The sequence below is a fragment of the Meleagris gallopavo genome, chromosome Z, assembly GCF_905368555.1.
Source record: "Meleagris gallopavo chromosome Z, MGAL_WU_HG_1.1, whole genome shotgun sequence".
NCBI classification, from domain to species: Eukaryota; Metazoa; Chordata; class Aves; order Galliformes; family Phasianidae; genus Meleagris; species Meleagris gallopavo.
In genome coordinates this window covers 69,934,093-69,953,841 of record NC_139435.1, presented here as the reverse complement: position 1 = coordinate 69,953,841, position 19,749 = coordinate 69,934,093, and the positions used below count along the sequence as shown (strand labels likewise).

General features: G+C 55.3%; 1 protein-coding gene and 1 long non-coding RNA gene across 2 annotated transcripts; both read left to right on the top strand.

Annotated features, from left to right (window-relative positions):
• Nucleotides 1–520: 520 nt before the first annotated feature.
• On the top strand, nt 521–15,734 carry LOC109364276 (maestro heat-like repeat-containing protein family member 7). The gene is made up of 22 exons (XM_085214106.1): nt 521–5,224; nt 5,595–5,689; nt 5,902–6,006; nt 6,257–6,342; nt 6,452–6,563; nt 6,780–6,866; nt 7,490–7,594; nt 7,964–8,144; nt 8,386–8,477; nt 8,943–9,092; nt 9,283–9,428; nt 9,545–9,683; nt 9,941–10,134; nt 10,218–10,355; nt 10,708–10,822; nt 11,196–11,348; nt 11,718–11,894; nt 12,274–12,429; nt 12,693–12,794; nt 13,141–13,243; nt 13,507–13,566; nt 13,869–15,734. The coding sequence occupies exons 1-22, from the start codon at nt 5,080–5,082 to the stop codon at nt 14,021–14,023; spliced, it is 2,796 nt and encodes a 931-aa protein (XP_085070232.1). The 5' UTR covers nt 521–5,079; the 3' UTR covers nt 14,024–15,734.
• Nucleotides 15,735–16,659: 925 nt separating this feature from the next.
• On the top strand, nt 16,660–19,481 carry LOC146542365 (uncharacterized). The gene is made up of 4 exons (XR_014880434.1): nt 16,660–17,473; nt 17,653–17,701; nt 18,781–18,853; nt 19,431–19,481. It is a non-coding gene; the product is annotated as an uncharacterized LOC146542365 (long non-coding RNA).
• Nucleotides 19,482–19,749: the final 268 nt, after the last annotated feature.

Genomic DNA, 19,749 nt, shown 5'->3' with positions numbered 1-19,749 from the left:
TGAGGTAACATCTGTTATTGCAACACAACACAGAGAAAAGCACCATAAAAATCACATTCTCTCTTTTCCCAGAAGTACATCATTTGAGTGTGAGCATTTTCTGCTGCTTTCAGCGAACATCTTCCCCAGGACCTACACCCTATTCTGTTCAAAGAAAAAAAAAAAGGAAAAGTTTCCAAATCTTTCAGTGCTGTACGTCTCAGCTCCTCATTTGCTTAAGACATACTCTGTATGTCTTGTGCCTGCAGCATCGCTCCATTTAACGTTAACAACACCTTACCACTCAGTAATTCAGTACATTTCCCTAAGTGCAGACAGATTTAAAGGTCTCAGGATAAATACTATTTGTGGAAACCAGAAATTTCTGTCCTGACACAACATAATCAATTACATGTAAAAAGAGAAAGACGCTGACACTGAATATGCACCGCATGTTAGTACATCTCTGCCATTTCTCCTTAATGCACGGCACTGTTTCCTGAGTTGAAACTTCTGTTTCAACAGAAGTTCCTGCACTGAGGCTTCCAGCTTCTTGGAGCAACATCACAAGTGTCCCAAAGAACACACCCCACCTGCAAGTCAGAGAAATAAACGTTTACTCTATACAATGCAACACTTGATTCTTTTCTGGTGCTGGGCCCACCAGCTATCCATGTTAGGATACAACAGCCACTGGTGACTACTTGGAAGTGTTTTCTGTCCGGGAACTTACAGTTCACTTGAAAGATCTCTACGTAACAACCAAGTTTTGGCACAACTCTACTTTGTGTGTGCATAATAACAGCACAATACACTGGGGTATTTTGTTCTGCAAGTGTCATGCAAGCTTTGTAGAGATTAGGTGCCTATTAGTGAATATGTCAGAAAATCCCATTTCCTAAATCAGTCGGAACATGTTCAAATTTTCCTGTGTAGAGTTTCCTGAATCACAGAGCAGATGAATATAATCTCAGATTGAATCTTTAAACCAATTAACTAAAATAAAAACTTCTACAGCTCCAATCCATCAAGATCATCTGGGAAACCACTGTGGCTGCAGAAGCATTTAGAGCTATAAAGTCCATCTCTAAACAGAACAATATTTCAAGCATACCCTCAGGAAGTACAGATAACCATACACATAAATCTCTTCCCCATGAACTTTGGAAAATGTTAAGATTCTGTGGTCCTCTGCAACTCCAGTGGAATTTTTTTCATGTCATTTTGGTGAAAGAGACATTGAGAAAAGTTATCTTGTAGCCCGCACATCAATTAGGAAAGAAAAAAAAAAACAAAACCATACTGCAGAGAACATGCTGTCTAGTATCTAAGGAGCTTCACAGTACCTTAAAATTAGCTGACAAACTTTTCAGAGCAAAAGCCACCAGGATAGGACCCCACACTGGAATACGGAAGAGACGATGAAATCCATGGCTTTATCATTCCGATGTATCCCTGGGCACGTAATCCAATCTTTCTGTTACGGGTGAAGCTCTGTGGCAGTGGAGTCACCTCTCATTTATCTTCTCCCCCTGGCATTTCCCAGGAGGGACTGGAGGAGAGATGGTGAAGGCTGTTGGGTTTTCTAGGCACTTCTGAGAGGTGTTTGGCAGCTGCCTGTGCAAGGGAACGGGTCTGGAGAATTGTGGAGCGAGGCTTACGGTATGCTGTCCCCGTACGTTTATTGTCAGGCTCCAGTCAGAGGGGGCTTTGAGCGTTCTCTGTTTGCAGATATTGGCCCTGTTTTTCAGCTGCAGGTGCCCTCATACTGAATTGCTGCCTGCTTTTCTTTCCTGGGCTAAAAAATAAAAAATAATTTAAAAAAAAGCAGGGCACTCACGAGAGACCGAAGTGCAGCTTGAGAGAGAGGTTCCTTGCAACATCGTAGAACCCGTAGAATTGAAAGGGACCTCTGAAGGCCATTCAGTCCAACTCCCCTGCAATGCACAGGGACGCCACAGCTCCACCGTGTTGCCCAGGGCCTGGTCCAGCTTTGCCCTGAATGTCTCCAGGGACGGGGCATGAAAATCACATCTCTGGGCAACCTCTTCCAGTGCCTCACCACCCTCACTGTAAAAGATTTTTTACTATTACCTAACCCAAACCTGCTCTTACTGAGCTTGGAACCGTTTCCCCTTTTTCTGTCACCACTGACCCTGCTAAAGAGTCTGGCCCCTTCTTTCCTGTAGCTCCCCGTTACATGCTGAAAGGCTGCTATCAGCTTACCTTCTCTTCTCCAGGCTGAACAGCCCCAGCTCTCTCAGCCTGCCCTCACAGGCGGTGTTCCATTCTTGTGGCCCTTCTCTGGACGTGCTCCAGCAGGTTTCTCTCTCTCCTGCACTGAGGACTCCCCGTGCAGCACTCCAGGTGAGGTCTCGCCAGTGCAGAGTAGAGGGGCAGGATCGCATCCCTCAACCTGCTGGCCACAGTGCCCTTGATGCAGCCTGGGATCCGGTTGGCTTTCTGGGCTGTGAGGGCACACTGCTGGCTCATGTCCATCTTGCCATCCACCATTACCCCCAGGTCTTTTTCACCAGGGCTGCACTCCATCCTTTCATCCTCCAGCTTGTACTGGATTGCCTCAACTCCGGTGCAAGATCTTGCACTTGGATTTGTTGAACCTCGTGATGTTCACCTGGGCCCTCTGCTCGGGCCTGTCTAGGTCCCTCTGAATGGCACCCCATCCCTCTGGTGCTGACTGCACCCCGCAGCTTGGTGTCACCAGCAGTCCTCCTGAGCGTGCACTCAACCCCACTGTAATTGTCAGTGTCACCGATGAAGATATCAAAGAGTATCAGCCCCAGCACCAACCCCTGGGGGACACCACTCGTCACCCCTCATCCATCTAGACACCGAGCCATTGACCACCATTCTCTGGACTCAGTGCTGCAGCCAGTTCTTTGTCCACTGAACAGTCCACCCATCAAATCCGTATCTTTCCAATGCGGAGAGAAGGATGTTGTGGGGTACCGGGACAAGGGACTTAGTAAAGCCTAGATAGATGATATCAGTGGCTCTTCTCTTGTCCATTCATGCGGTGACACTATCACAGAAGGCCACTAGGTTGGTCAGGCAGGGCTTGCCCTTGATGAAGCCAAGCTGGTTCTCCTGTATCACCTCCCTGCCTTGCACGTTCCTTAGCATAGCTGCCAGGAGGATCTGCTCAATGATCTTCCCTGGCACAGAGGTGAGAATGACCAGAGGTTGACAGTTCCGAGGCTCACCTTTTTAAAAACGAGTATGGCAGTAACTTCTTTCTAAGGGAAGGCCCCTTACCGCTGATAAGTTGGGGTCGTGGATATGCTTGTGTTTCTGCAGGGATTGGCCCTGCGTGGGTTCCAGCATGATACGCTTGGCCTCATCTCAAGGCAGAAAATAGCATCCAGCCCTTACAACGACTGGGACTGTGTGCTTCTTACTTACGGGTATTGCTTTGTAACTGGTTGTATTGCAAATAACAACGTTAGTACTGGTATGACATAGCGGGTGATTTTCCTGTGTTACCAATGCAGTCTCAAGAATTAGAATTATTAGGCAGTATCTAGGTGGCTGTGTGCTTCTTGTATTTCACTAGTGGACCACATGTGAGGTGAACAAGATGTGACGATGCCAGTGCTGGGATCTACGTGAACAGCTCTTTTAGTGTGTTGGTGACGCTCGGTTACGACGCTATCAGCCTCTCAGTTAGCCTTTTCTTGATCTGCAAAGACAAAACCTGGAAAGGAATCCCAGGCAAAGGGATGACTCTGTATTACAGAATGATTACCTCTCTTTCATTCCGCTAATCGGGATTTTGAAATATGACCACACCTCACTCGAGACAAAGGCGCACGCTATCTTACTTTGATTCAGCGTATGACTCTGAGATAGGCTTCTGGAATACTGCCCAGCAGATTTGTTAGTTCACCAATCCCTTCAGTTGGCACCTGTGCCAGGGACCCCCTCACTGAAGAATGATCTTGGGATGAAACCTGTCAGTTTGAAGGCAAGGCAACTGATACTTGTGGCAATAGCTGCAAATATTTTGCGTGGTAGAGGGAGCTCATCTCGGTAGTTTATTCTGTTTCGCAAGCCGGTGCTCCACTTGGCCTCTGCATCACGCACTGGCTGTGTGGATGTGGGGTGCAAACGGAGCAAACCCCGCAGACCCTGAGAAGAGTCAAAGCGGGAGAGAGTCCATGATGGGTGGGAGAGGCAAAGTGCCCTTAGAAGCAGGGGACGCCCTGCTGGCACTGCCTATCGCATCCACTGCTGGCATGTTCCTTCCCTCTCCTTTCGGCAGTTCCCCGTCTCCCAACGGTCAATAAGGAAGAGTGCGTTTCCTTGGGAGGTTCTGCTTCCCACTTGCGGGGATGATTTAAATGAACGGCCGAGTGTGTGAGCGTGTGAGCGTGTGTGTGTTGACTAAAACTCACAACCCTCTGTGCTGCTCTGAATGCGGCCACCTCCCCACAGCTCTGCGGCCTTCCGCATGGTGCCACGGCATTCAGAATAAGCCCTGCTTCTGCTGCCTGCCGTGGCGGTGGTCCTTTCCCCGCCGAGCAGCCCGGCCCAGCCCTGGGATCGCACCTAGTGCTCAGCAACAACCGCTGCATCGCTGTGTTGCTGACGTCGTCTGGGCCGGAACCGGGAACACCCCATCCCGCACATTCAAGCAGCAATGAGAACAAAAGCCCTGGCCTTAGAATTGGCTCAGCCTGCCCTCGCCCTCGCCCTTCCTCGCAGAACTGTAAGGACGGAAGTGCCGAACACTCCTCGGGTGCTTTCACCGTTGCTGTAATTCTGCACAAGACACGTTTCGATACCATGGCGATGAGAAGCGATGCTAAAGCTTAAGGCAGCAATGTGACAGAGGCGCCGTGAAAGGGGAGGGCATCACAGGCGGTGTGTTTGTGTAGTGCCTGGGGCCATAGTCAGCCCGGACTTTCAGCGAGACAGCTCACGTGCCCGAAGGCAGACAGCCTCGTGGCAACCCTCGGGCAGTGGGCAGCGCACCCACTGTGACACAGGCGGCGGGTCACAGCCTGTTGTGACGCCCGTGGAACGCCTGGGGCTACTCGGCACCGGCACGGCAGCCCCGCAGTGTCCAGGAGGATCGCGATGGAACTGCACGGGAGCAGCGCGGCTCGCGGAGGAGCCCCCAGTTCCACCGACGGCGTTCTCCGAGAGTCCCGGCTCTTGCGTTCCCCGAGGACAGAGATCGATGGCCGAGAGTCGTTGCAGGAGACCCGCGGTCTCCAGACCGGTGAGTACGCGGGCTGCACCGGGCCCGGCCAGCCTCGGCCCCGGCCCCGTCTCCACTGCGGGCTGCGGTCGGGGCTCGACGGGGGCCGGAGGCCACAGCACGGCGCCGCCTTGTCGGTGCCGCTACGCGTGGAGCCCGCCCGGCGAGCGAGGCTCTGAGTCGCGCCGGGCGGGACCGCGGCCAGGGAGCGCACCCTGCTCTACGCCGGGAGCCTCGTTCCCCGCTCCGCCAGGGGAAGAGCGGGCACCGGCGCCGGAGCCGACGCGGGGCTCCCCGTCTGAAGGGCGGCGGGCACGGAGCCGGAGAGGGCGCGGCTCTTTCCTGCGCCTCCCGCGCTCGCCCCCAACTCTCCCCGCTCCTTCTTCAACAGATGACGCTGCCGCTGCCTCCGGCGTCGGGCAGCTGGACGACAAAGAGAAGGAGGACTGCGAGTTCTTCTGGTCCTTCCTCGCCGGCCGGGAGAAGGTAACGATGTCCGACTTCGTCGGCGCGAGGCTCTGCCCGCCGCTGCCAGCTGGGTGCCGCCGTGCTTGCTGCCCGCGCCCAGGCTCTCGGAGCGCTGCTGGGCGCGCAGAGCTGCTGCCCTCGGCCCCCCGCACCACCGCTGCACCCCCTCCGCGCAGCGGCCCCGTTGCCCGCGCCCTCTCACCCTTCCCGTTCGCCTCCCCGACTGTCAGGAGCTGGACGCGAGGTCGAGGTTCCTGGCCTCCCTCCGCACCGTCTGCAGACTGCGGCTGGAGGGGAGGTATCTGCCCGACGGCAAGCTGGAAGCGCAGCACGAGGTGAGCGGGCACCCGGCGACGCTGAGGGAAGGGGCCGAGCTGGCCGGACGCCGGCCCCGCGGTGCGAACGGGGACGAGTGGGACAGGTGTCTTTGGGCGCAGACCTGCCTGCCGGCCACGGGGCTCCTGCCTCGGCTGCCGGTGCCGGTGCCGGCGCGGGGACGGCGGTGCTGTGCCCGCGGTGCATCCTGCTGCTGGCCGCCGGCTGCGCCCGTGTCCCAGCTCAGCTGCGCCGTCCGTCTCTGTCCAGGTGCTACTGCGAAAGAACTTCCCCAGCTACCGGTGCCCGGTGATGTGCCTGGGCAGGCACGCCGTGCTCGCCGTCACTGCAAGGAGGCAAGTGCCCCAGAGCCCGGCTGCGCCAGGGCCTCTCCACAGCAAGGGCCCGACGGCAGCAGGCATGCCCCAGCTGCCAGCATCCAACAGGAGTTTCCTCTCCTTGCAGCGCTGAGATCGGAGCCCAGATCCAACGGCACCTCAGCCCCTGCATTAGCTACATCTGCTTTCTCGCCGTGCAGGAGGAGCAGGGCAGCTCTGACTCTTCTCTCTACGATGAGGTAAGCGCTGGCTGTGCTACAGAGAGCCTGCCAGCCAGTTCTGTACGCTTTTTCCAGTTCGCTTTGGCTGCTGGAAGGAGACAGCCAAGGCAGATCCTGAGGCAGTATAGAGCACCGCAGGGTGGCTGAATTCTGCGTCAGGTGGCAGGGGTTGAAGCCAGCTTCCTGCAAAGAAAGGGCAAGCCAAAGTGCACACCTGCTCCGTTCTTCTTGCAGATGCTGCAATCTCTGGACAGCGTGTTGCAAGTGCTGCTGTGTCTTCCGCCGTGCTCCACCACCCTCAACCTGGTGATCGTCTTGCAGGTCTGGCACGTGCAGAGAGCAAGGCTCACAGGGGCTCTCCCTTCCTCCAGAGAGAAGGGACGCTCTGGGCTGGGCGCCGCGTCCCAGAAGCAGGCACAGAAAGCGTGCGATGGGGTGGGGACGCAACCACCTGGAACCCAGTGGTTTGCACCTGAGCAGTGGAAGGCTGTTGAGTGCCCTTCCCAGACCCCGCAGTGGCAGCTGGCTCTGCTGACCCACTGCCCTCCTTGCCTGCCTCGGTGATGGTCTTCGTGCCAGATGTCAGCAAGGCCGAGGTCTGCTGGGATGTGGCCACCGTGCAAAGGGAGCTCGGCCTTGAACCTCTCTTCTTCTGGCCGCTGAGGGCACCCAGCAGCATGCCAGCCCCAAAGCCCTTCCCTCTTGGAGAAGGGGCAGAGGCCATTTTGTAGGAGCTGAGGGTGGGGATAATGATCGGTGACCGCAGCAGGTCTCCTCTGGGGCAGCCATTCCTGAGGCTGCCAGGAGGCCGGGCCTCCATTCCAGGCTCTTCTGTTCAGGGGAAGCCTGGGCACCTTGTCAGTAGTCCGCCAGTGCCTGGCAGAGCAGCCGCTTCAGGAGTTGCCATCGCATCTGTGGTTGACCAACAGCTTTTGTCTTCTCAGGCCCTGCTGCCCTGCGCCAAATCTGAGAAGGTGAGAGTGCGCCAGTGTGCCATGAGGAGGATTGCCAACCTGAGCAAGGTCCTAGACCATGCTTCTCTGATGGTGGTAAGGAGCCGGAGAGACAGGCAGCATTTAACCCCGTTCTTGCCCTTTCCTGGCGCCCTAGTAAGCTGGTAGCTCTGGGCTTCCTGCCAGACCAGAATCTGCCCGGGGGGCAGAATCCCCCAGACACCAAAATCCAGCAGCCACTCAAAACCCTTCAGCAGTTCCCACCAAAGACAGTCCGTGTGCTTCTCACCTGGATGTGGGTCTGCCACGGGTCGGCCCCTGCGTGGCCCAGAGCAGAGCTGGCCAAAGCGCTGGCGCTCAACTCCTGTGGTGCTCAGCCCGCTGCTGGCTCTGGGCTTTTGTCAGGGCTTTTGTCCTGGGCGCACCAGTTCAGCCCAGCTACTCTGCCTTTCCTTCGTTCCTCAGAGCTCATCTCGATTCAGTGAAAGCAGGGGCAGGGTTTGCTCCATACAAAAGCAGTCTGAGATGCTGGTGGGGCAGCTGTTGGGGTACCTCATCCTGTGCTGTGCCGAGGAGGACCAGGACATCAGGCATGATTCTATGAAGGCTCTGCATGGCATCCACGGGATCCTGGCAATGCGACAGAGTAAGAGAGGCTGGGATGGGCTGCGGTGTTTCACACAATAAGGCCCGGGCGAGGCAGCGCACCTCTTTGGCCGCCCTCCTTGCCTTGGGGAATCCGTAGCAGCGGTATGGCAGGGCTTCTCTCCTCCTTCAGAGCAGAAAGCTGGACCTAGCTCTCCTGCCTCACTGCAGCCTGAGAGGTGCTCTTCTTGCCTTCTCCCCGTCATTCCTACCACTCTCTCTCTGTTTCTCCTGCTGCCCAGGTTACGAGCTTGGACCTTCCAGTCTCAAACTATATGCGGAGGGTGAATACTGGTACCTCTTATGCGCCCAGTATGCTGCCCTGAATACACTGGTAAGCAGCTCGTCCCTTGCTGGGATGCTTGACCCTCCCCCGTGGCAGGAGGCTCACATGAGCCAGTGCGCCAGGAAGCATGGGCACGAGGCAGGGGCTGTGTCAGCCTCTCAACAATCCGGCTGCAGGGTCCAGCCGTGTCTCAGCAGGGAGTAGCCAAAGGCTTTATCCCAGTGTCTGAGCTGTGCCTGCAGCTGTTCTGGCTATTGCTGAGCCCCAGCTGCTTGCAGAGCCAGTGCTCTGTGACCCTGACCTCCAGCCCAGCCATGGCTCTGCACAACAGCTCCCTCTCTGCACCCATTGAGACCGCAGTCAGCCCAGCACTGTGCTCCCCTGGGGCACAGTGCCAGTGCTGCCCCGGCTCTCTCTCTCTCTCTCCAGAGCCACCCTCACTGCTGCTCACATGCGCCCCACCACCATTAAACACAGTGCATCTGGCCTTATCTCCCTTCCTCCTCCCCACAGGTAGAGGGCAGCTGGCTCTGCCCCAGCGAGAAGGGACACTTCATCCTAACCGTCCTGGAGGGCATGACGCAGCCGAGGGTCTCTGACACCAAGGTGCTTGCCAGGGCGTTGGATGCAGTCCTGAAAGATGCGGGCTCTCAGCTCTCGAATGTAAGCAGTTTTCAGCCAGATTGCCCTGTGCTTTTGCCCTCTGGGGGTGCTTCCCCTGATCTGAGAGTGGAGCCTGGGAGCTCGGTTGGCTTTTCAGGCCGGTGAAGCGCCACGGGAGGGAAGCAGCACTTCCCGGTGGCAGCTGGGGCTGTGGCTGTGCTCCATCTCAGTGCCCCTGTGTCTCCTCCAGGTGCCACTGATCGTGCAGAGCATCTACGACCACCTCGTGTCGGACTGTAAGGAGTCGCTCCGAGACATCGCGATCCAGACCCTTCTGCAGATGACGCGCTTGAACCCGCAGTGTGTGGTCAGCTCCGTGCTGCGTGACATCCCATGGTGCGACACTTGCGGGGCCCGCCCACCTCATGGATGGCTGAAGACCCTTGGGGCCAGCACAGGCCAAGGGACGGTGGCTGGGGCAGCCCCCGACACAGCGTGCTTTGTCTCTGCAGGTCTTCCGCAATCATGTGGCAGACGATGGTCTCCGAACCCAGCCTTGCAGAGGTTGTGCTGGAGAGCCTGCTGCAGAAATGGCCAACGGCCAGGCACGATGGCCTTGGCCCGGGCCACAACTGCACCGGTTACCTGGCTGTGAGTTTCTGGATGACACCTCACTCACCCCTGGCGGGGCGGCATTCCGCACCTTTCCTCCCCTCCCGTCCCCTCTCCTGTCCCCTCCCCTCTCTTCCCCTTCCTTGCTCTCTCCTCCCTCCTCCCCCCTGCAGCCCCTCCGCAGCCCTTTGTCCTCCCTTTCCTTGCCCTCGAACCCCAACATCTCAGCCCATGGGCTTGGGCAGCATGGCAAGGGTGGCTGTACACTGTGGGCCATCCTTGGGTGTTTCCTGCAGATAAGCCACGCCCTGCATGCGATCCTCCATCTGCCTTCCAGTGAAGAGTCTGCTTGGCAGCTGATCCACGAGCTGTACGCAGGGATGCTCTTCCAGATCTTCTTCATGCTGCAGTGCTCACAGCGTGGCTGCTTCAGTCCCATCATCGGTCACATGGAGGACATGGAGGACATGTCGCCTGTGAACAACATCAGGTGCTCCATCCCTGCTGCCAGGTCTCTGCCCCAGGCCCAGAGCCAGGGTTCCCCGTGTGACGCATGCTTTGCTGTGCCCGCAGGCGTGTGGTGGAGAGCATGAGAGCTCTTTTGCAACACCTGGGGAGTGACAGTCTGGTGGAGGACATAGAGCAGCAGGGTGGCTGGGACATGCTTATGAGCCTCGAGACCTACCACACAGGCGTGGCTGTGCTGACCAGGTGAGAGCCTCCCCTCTCATCCCTGTCTCCCCAGCTCTTTTCCCCTGGACAGGGGCTGCTGTTGCTTGGTGAGAAAGGACTTGCAGGGCCCGTCACCTCCCAGAGCGCCCTTTCCCTGCGCACCACTGACTGCGGCTACTGCTGGGGCTGGCTCTGCATGCAGTGCCGCGGCCTGTGCCGGAGCTGTGTGGCACAGCAGCCAGAAGGGTGGCCAACGAGCGTGGGAAGAGCCCAGGGGCCTGGGAAGCTGAGGTGGTCCCACAGCGGGCGCCTGTGGGAAGACGGCCAGTCGTTCGTAGGCGAGGCTTCTCTCAGCAAACTGAGTGCATCTCTGCGTTCTTTCCCTGACCAGGGCGCTGCGAAACACAGCACCTCTCTGCGGTCCCGCGGTGTTTGAAGAAACACTCTTAGCTCTCGTGCAGAGACAGGAGCACAAGGAGATCGGGGCCATGGCTATGTTCGTTGAGGTGAGCATAGAGGCGAGCGGTGCCTCCTGGAGGTGCCTTTGATCCTTAGTCTGTCTGGCAGAGCGGGGAGGGTCAGGTTGCATGTGGACGGAGCAGGGCCACTCTCACCCCCGGGGACACCCCTGCCACGAGGCCTTTTTCCACACGAGGCTGAGGAAAAGGGCGGAAGCACATGCATTTTGTGCAGCTCCTGAGAGCGAGAGGCTGCACATGGCTGTGAGGGCAGGAGCAGCAGGCAAGGGAGCTGTGCTGCCACGAGACAGAACTGTGGCTGGCCTTGGCCTCCTGCCCTGGGCCTTGCGGGAGGGCAATTCAGCACAGGGATCCTGCCGATGGGGATGGTACTCTCATGATACTGCTGGGTGTGTTTCAGCTCCTGGACTGCGTTAAGGTCGCTGACATCGTGGCGGATGTCAATAAATACAGGATCCAGAGCCTCCTCCAGTCACACCTGCAGAGTCAGAACTCAGTGCTGCGTGACTTGGCTACCACCAGCCTGGTCAGGCTGTCTGCGATACCCAAGATGGTGAGCGGGTGGCATTGAGGGAAAGGGATGGCAAAGAGGGCCTGCAGCCCAGCACCAAGCAACGGTGCCCGCAGGTTATTATGGGTGACTTTGCCCATAATCCTGAGAGGTGTCAGCCGCTCCACTGTGCTGACACAGATGGCAGCAGCCCTCCCCTCCTTCCCATCCCGTCCCGTCCCGTCCCATCCCATCCCGTCCCATCCCGTCCAGTCCCATCCCATCTTGTCCCATCCCATCCTACGGGGCCGCGGTGTGCTCAGATCCGGCCCCAAACAGGTTTCTTCCCTGGGCTGTGCCATCTGTAAGCAGAGGTGTTCTGCTGGGGAGGCACTTGGGGTTTCTGAAGAAGAAATGCTGTGTTTGCCACAGGCAGTAACTCTGCAAGACCTGCTGCCAGAGGTCACGCAGCAACTGCAGGATGCCAATAGCAGCGTCGGTGTGAAATTCACCACTGTCCTCCACAACATGCTGCACCTGGCAGACCGACAGAAGGCGGTACCCATTGCCCTGCAGCTGCCTGAGCTCCTGCTGCCCTTCTTCTTAAACGTAAGCCCGGCGGGGGAGCGGGAGGCTTGGCTCATATGGCTGCGAGGCGTGTGAGCGCGTGGCGTGTTCCTAACTGGCCTGGCCTGCAAATTCTCCTCTTCCCACCACAGTGCCTGGCTGCCTGCAGGAAACCTTTCGCTTGGTGCTTGTCAGGCTGTTGTGCCGGGGCAGCCCCTCCCCGTGCAGAGCCCTGCAGATGCACAGCCTTGACAGTGATTCACAGCTGTGCAATGGTGCTGCCTGCACAGCTGGCTTACCTCAGCTCCCTGCTGTGAGCGGGAGAGACACAAATGTTTGGGTCCCTGTCAGCCAGCCCACCCCGCCTGCTCAACCTGGGCTTGGAGGCAGGACTCAGTTCCTCCCTTGTTCTGCGTCACAGGAGTCCGCCCAGATGAGGCAGCTCTCCATCCTTCTTTGTAAGGATGCCATGGAGGTTGCAGGGGGTGCCCACAGAGCGGAGATGAAGAAGGAAGTGCGCAACATCCTCGTGCCTCTCTTCTTCCACCTGCACGACCAGGACCAGAGCGTGGCTCAGGTGGGCATTTCTAAGCTGCACAGTCACTGGAGGAAGGAGGTGCTGGCAGCCCTCAGGATGGCCTGGGCATTGGTAGCACCCAGTGCCGGAGGTAGTGGTTGGCCCACGCCTCTGCCTGAGCGCAGAACAGACACCTTTCCCCAGCTGCTGCATCTTTCTTCCCACCAGAGCCCAGGAAAGGCCCGAGCCGTGGCAAGGTGCAGGACGCACCGGCCCCGTTCGGCGGGCATTGGAGGCATCTCCCGGTCTCTGTTCCTCTGCAGGCCTCCGGGGAAGCCCTTCTTTGCGCGGCCAAGCTGCTGAAGCGCAAGCACCTCAGCTATCTGCTGAAGACAGCGCAGCCGCAGAGGATCGGCGAGTGCCTGGTGAGGACAAGTGCCCCAGAGCTCCCGAGACCTGGCCCAGATGAGGCCTGCCATCCCTGGCCCGGGGCGTGGGGCCGGTGCCCGCACCTCTAATGGCTGCAGGCCGAAGGGCGCAGCCTGCCGCCGTTCACGCACCCCTTCCCTCAAGCGCGCGGTGGCTCGGGCTCTTCTCCGGCCTCTTCTCCGGCCTCCTCTCCCTCCCGGAGGCCCCGCCCGCTTCTGCTGGCCGGCTGTCGGGGCCAGCGGCCCGGCAGGTGAAGGCGGCGGGGGCCCGTGCCACGCACGGCGCTTGCCTGCCCGAGGGGAAGAGTCTGCGCCAGCCCCATCCATGTGTGCCCTCTTCCAGCTGGTGGGCCACGGCAGCAGAGCGGACCAGTTCCTGGAGCAGAGCCTGTCCTACCTGCAGAGCTCCCAGGAGCCCCTGCAAGAGGCGGCCGTCAGGTTCATTGGTGAGCCACGACCCTGACCCTTCTGTGCTGAGCCACGTGACCGCGGAGCCGTGCCGGCCCAAGGCGGGCCGGGCACTCGAGGGCTTCCCTGCTGCCCTCCGGCAGCCCTGCCTGTGCAGCGGGTGGCGGTGGGAGCCTTTCTGGGTGCCTCGGAGCCTCCCGGGGTGCTGTAGGTGCATGGCCGGGGCAGAGGGGATGGTGGGGGGACTGTGCTGGGAAGGTGGGCTGGCCAGCGGGATCTGTGACGGGCTGTGTGTGCCTAGGGCTCGCCGGGCGGCACCTGAGAAATTTGTGTGAGGAGAAGCTGAATGACACCATCGAGGGTGAGTGAGGACAGCGTGGGGGTCAGAGCGGTGTGGCAAGGAGATGAAAAGACCCTGGGCAGCGAGCTGCAACCCCGGTCCTGACCCAGGAGCGCTCCGCAACCTCTGCGGACAAGGGGCAGTGCGGGCAAAGCAGCGAGCGTTTGCTGCCAGCCCCTCTGCAGCTGACCCTGCTGTCTCCGTGCTCCATGCTGGCCCTGGGAAGAGCTGGGTGGGGGGGGCACAGCAGGAGGGTTTCCTGGCTTGCGTTGCGCAGACAGGGGCTCTGACCTCCACTCTGTTCTCTTCTCCACTCTGTTCAGCCCTGAGAAGTTTGGAGAGCACCAGCAGCCCTTCCGTTTCCATCCTGGTAGCTGAAACCATCCCGCTCCTGAGAACACCCCCTGTAGTCAGCCTGCAAGCTCTTCAATACCGGCTCAGCAGCGTGATTGAGAGGAGGCTGCACTCCCTAAGTTAAGCTGGCTGGCTGCGCTCCTGCAGCTGTGTTCAGGCCCTCTGCTGGCTTCCCTGAAAGACACAGCCCTCTTGCTTCACCGTGCTGTTACTGAAGGAAACCAGTGCGCCATCATCTTCACTCGCAACAGGGAAGCTTTTGTCTTTACATCTACGTCTACGTATGAACATCTATTTACATCTGATACAGAATAAACATCATCTGTATTATTCACGCAGTGTAGGTATCATGCAGTGACTTAACACTCCTGTTGAGTCACGAGGCTGCTTTCCAAACTCCTTGAAGCGCGGGGCAAGGAGCCTCTAGGTCCGGCTGAATCCACTCCTACTCGCAGGGCGGATCAATGGTTTGTGTCTGCGGGATCACAGGAGCACAGTCAATCTAAGCTGAAATCTTAGCGAAGCTAACGAAGCCTAAACAAACCATGACGTGCTTGCTGAGGACTATATTGGGCAGGCAGGCCAAAAGAGGAAGTGAGAGGAAGTCTTGGTCCTACTGTGACTGTCTTGGTCCTAGAGGGTGCCCTGCAGACCAGCAGTGCTGAGAGCTCTATGGCACAGGCTCTGGCAGCTGGATGAAGATACGGTAGAGAGTGGCACTGCTTCAAATGCCACTTGACATTCTTCAGATACACAAGTTAACCTGCTTTATTTAGTTTTTCTTTACAATGACTTGCAGAGCTCCTCTAGAAGGCAGGGTGGCTGAAAGACTTTCTTATCACTTCCATGTTATGTTAAGCTAAATAATAAAGCTAAAGCTAGGAAGCTGGGGAATGAACCGAGCGGGGGAAGTGTAAGGAGGGGGAGGAGTGTGGGAGCACATCTTCACACCACGCGGGTGGATGTCAGCCCCTACTGCCCTACCTCCAGCATCTGCCTCTGGCGCCATGGGCCGACGTAACAAAATAGGAGGCGTTACTTTTCTTAAAACATAGAAAGGGCAGCACCAAAGCCATCTGACATTTTGTTTCTGTGAAACACATCAGTCCGTCGAATGGAAGTAGCTGCCATTCTCAGTGAGGTCTCAAGGTGTCTGTCAGAGATTTCGGACACATTTCTCCTGTGCTTCCTCCTTGAAAAAGGCTGCTCACAACTGCGCGTACGGCCTAAAAGCGGTGACACGAATACGGCGTGGTGTTTCTCTCTGCTAAGATAGGGCCACCGCCGTGATGGTGCCCGGCAGGGACGGCTGCACTGAGAGCTGTGCTGGGCCGTGCGGGCCAGGGGCCACGGGCCAGAGCCTGACTTTTACCCTTCAGCTCTCAACATGATCGTGGCTGTTCTACTAGATCGACTAGATCTAGTAGATCTACTATCCACTGCGGATAGTAGTTGTCCATCTTTATCAGACCCCACGGCCTCTTCTTCAATTCTCTTCATGAACGCAGGCACCTGGCAGATGGCAAACCTACTTGGAGATCCATCCATCCAGGCGGCAGATGGCTGCCTTGATGCCTCTCAGCAAGTAGCCTCCAGTTGCTAACCCCTTTTGCCTTTTTCTCCTGACACTGGTTTAGAACCAGTGGCATGAGTCCTTGGCTAGACCAGTTGAACGTGGCTGTAACTTGCTGGCCTCAAACTGTTACCTGCACACCCTCCTCTCGTGTCTTTCCCACTCCATAGCCTCTCAGCTGTTGCTCCGAGCCACTTCGGGGAAAAGGAGTGGCTCCTCCTCCTATTCCGAGCAGGGATGAGGATCCAGTTTCCCTCATCTTGTGAGTCAGGGCTGGAAACTAGCTTATCTTCTTTGCCTTGCAGGGACTTATGGCAGGGCCACAGGCAGGTCTGCCTGTGTCACTGCATGACGTTAAGCATCGGTCTCCCTCTGCGTTTCTGAATGAACTAATGAATAACAGCAAGGTGTCTGGTAATTGACTCAGTAGCTTTTCTTTCGCTCCAATTTAACCTGTCCTGCAGGTTCAACATTTGCACATCATTTAACTCCCACTGCTTTACGTGATGTTATGATGTTACGAATACCTACAACAAAAATCACAAAACCACAACACTTGCAGTGACAGGCAGCACACTCTGCAGACCAGAGTGCTCCAAGGCACAATCAAAGAGAGCAGCTACTGCCTGCTCAATGATGTTTTTTTCGTCGAGGCGAGAGCGAGAGGCCGTCCTGATGGATACTCTGCTGGGAGCGGCTCGGCTCAGTGCTGGGACACGCGGGGCTCGTGCCCCACCTGTCTGATTCCTGTCTGATTCTGTGCATGGGGTGCTCCTGTGCCGTGCGCATGCCCCGTGTCTTGTTCAGCACCCTGGAAATGGCATTGAAGAGAGGCTGGTGCTGGCCGCATGCAACAGCAGAGGCATTTTGCTCTGCAGCCTTGCTCTGGGGGATAGGTGTGCCCAGGCCACAACTCCCACGGACAGGGAGAGTCCCGGGCACAGGAATCCAATCGGTGGGATACGATAATATAACAATATAAAAGCTGGACCATCTTGTAGCAGAGTTGGAGACCTCATCTGCGTGAGTGGATTCATTGTGGAGGACCTCGCAGTTGCCAGGAAGGCTCTGGCTGCAACCAGAGCGCCTGAGTGACTGCAGATCTGGTTGATGGTAAAGTATTGGGGCAATTGGTGATTTATTTTTCTCAATCCCTATAGTTAATCTTATGTAGCAATGGTTTGGTTTGTTTTATTCTTGCTGTATCATTTCACTTATTATCTCATTGTTTTAAACGTAGGTAAAGACAAACAGACCTCATTAACTCGGTGCCTGTGCCCCTTGTGCTGACTCCATCTATTGACAAAACAGGCACTGACAGAAATGGATGGGACGGTATGTCTTCCACTAGAAGGTTAAAGGAAAGCAAATCGTTTCCATCGACACCCACGTCTGACTCTCTTGTCAATATTAACTATTTGGCAGTAGTTCAGTTCATAATCGTATTTGCATTGCTTTTGCATGGTACGCTTTTTGTGTATGCTTTTTGTATGCTTTTTCAGGTACAAATACCACACCGTGATGACCACTGTAATTTGTTTTCCCTGAAAGTGGTAGTTGACAGGCAGGAAATAAAGGCAGAACATGGCCCTACGATGTAATTTTGCTGCTAACTCATGCAAAAGCGGGGAAAACAAGCAACGTGCATACAGACCGAAGAACACAGCCACTGATGGAGATGCTACTGCAATTGCAATAAATATGTCATCAGGGAAAAAAACAGCGTTCTACTGATAGGAGGGAAGCATTCATGCTCATAACAATTTTAGGAATGCGGTTAAAAATCAGTGCTAGACATAATGTATGTTACGATCATTGTGGTTTTTTTGCCTCTTACTCTTAACTGTTCACGTTAAAATACTATGCTGAAATGTATTTTCATTCCCTCTCCCACCATTAGCCCAGAACATAAAATCAAACGTATCGAGATTCGTGAACTTTCGGCAGGACAAAGTCATCTGAACTTCCACATGCACCATCCCTTGTATTGTTGTCAAGTCTGTAAGTTGAAAATATCGTCTGTAAAACCTTTCACTAAAGATCTGTTCTAGGTTTATGCTAACTATATGGGAAATAGGCTTATCTGACAGACACCGAGTCATGATAAAGTAGATGCATATTTTACAATTGCACGAAGATGACTAGCAGTAAAGAACTTTGTGTTTATTATATTTTCTCAGTTTCTCACAAGACTTCTTGAAGCCGGAATGGACGATGATACATTATCAGGTAAGAAAACAAAGAGAAGCTCTTTCTTTCATTCTGACTGAGACGTACTGCTGTCCGTGGTTGAAATCCTAAGGACAGCAGAGAAGCTCAAGATACATGCATGTGTTATGCAAAGCGAACATTAAATGACAGCATGATTGTTTTAAAGTCTTCTTCAGAATAATCCAGTTTAATGTTTATTACTGCGTTAGCATTTATCAAGAACGTCTAACCTTCTGACTCCAAATTCACGGCAACCTTGTCAGAATCAATGGGACTGCAGCAATGATTTGTGGTTTCCTCGTTCATTGGCAGGCTAGGCACTCATTAACTTCATTTTGCTCTCCAAAATCATAAATGGAGAAATTACTGCTAAGAACCGTGCAAGGTAGGAATCACTAATAATCTTAAGAATCTTAACAATGTAGTACCAAAACAGAAACGTTCCCTTCTCATTAGGTCATGTACATGTGGAATACTGACTGACTTACAGGTCTAATCTGGAGGTCATTTAACAGAGCAAAAAAAAAAAAAACACAAAAAAACTTTCTGACTGAACTGAAAACTGACTAGTGAATCCACTGATGGCACTAAAAAACATAAGAAGGGAAACAGACCTCCAATAGCCTACATTCCACAATCTCATAAGTACTTTCCATTCAAAGAGTATCTTACCGTGAGCTTTCTGAGAGAGGGGAGCAAGGATTCAATTCATACATCTCATGGCTGCAGTATTATGTCATTTTGGTGAAAGAGGCATTGAGAAATGTGTAGCCCGCACATCAATTAGGAAAGAAAAAAAAAAATTACATATTGCAGAGAACATGCTGTCTAGTGTCTAAGGAGCTTCACAGTACCTTAAAATTAGCTGACAAACTTTTCGGAGCAAAAGCCACCAGGATAGGACCTCACACTGGAATACGGAAGAGACGATGAAATCCATGGCTTTATCATTCCGATGTATCCCTGGGCACGTAATCCAATCTTTCTGTTACGGGTGAAGCTCTGTGGCAGTGGAGTCACTTCTCATTTCTCTTCTCCCCCTGGCATTTCCCAGGAGGGACTGGAGGAGAGATCGTGAAGGCTGTTGGGTTTTCTAGGCACTTCCGAGAGGTGTTTGGCAGCTGCCTGTGCAAGGGAACGGGTCTGGAGAATTGTGGAGCGAGGCTTACGGTATGCTGTCCCCGTACGTTTATTGTCAGGCTCCAGTCAGAGGGGGCTTTGAGCGTTCTCTGTTTGCAGATATTGGCCCTGTTTTTCAGCTGCAGGTGCCCTCATACTGAATTGCTGCCTGCTTTTCTTTCCTGGGCTAAAAAATAAAAATAATTTAAAAAAAAGCAGGGCACTCACAAGAGACCGAAGTGCAGCTTGAGAGAGAGGTTCCTTGCAACATCGTAGAACCCGTAGAATTGAAAGGGACCTCTGAAGGCCATTCAGTCCAACTCCCCTGCAATGCACAGGGACGCCACAGCTCCACCGTGTTGCCCAGGGCCTGGTCCAGCTTTGCCCTGAATGTCTCCAGGGACGGGGCATGAAAATCACATCTCTGGGCAACCTCTTCCAGTGCCTCACCATCCTCACTGTAAAAGATTTTTTACTATTATCTAACCTAAACCTGCTCTTACTGAGCTTGGAACCGTTTCCCCTTTTTCTGTCACCACTGACCCTGCTAAAGAGTCTGGCCCCTTCTTTCCTGTAGCTCCCCGTTACATGCTGAAAGGCTGCTATCAGGTTACCTTCTCTTCTCCAGGCTGAACAGCCCCAGCTCTCTCAGCCTGCCCTCACAGGCGGTGTTCCATTCCACGGGTCATTTTTGTGGCCCTTCTCAGGACGTGCTCCAGCAGGTTTCTCTCTCTCCTGCACTGAGGACTCCCCGTGCAGCACTCCAGGTGAGGTCTCGCCAGTGCAGAGTAGAGGGGCAGGATCGCATCCCTCAACCTGCTGGCCACAGTGCCCTTGATGCAGCCTGGGATCCGGTTGGCTCTCTGGGCTGTGAGGGCACACTGCTGGCTCATGTCCATCTTGCCATCCACCATTACCCCAGGTCTTTTTCACCAGGGCTGCACTCC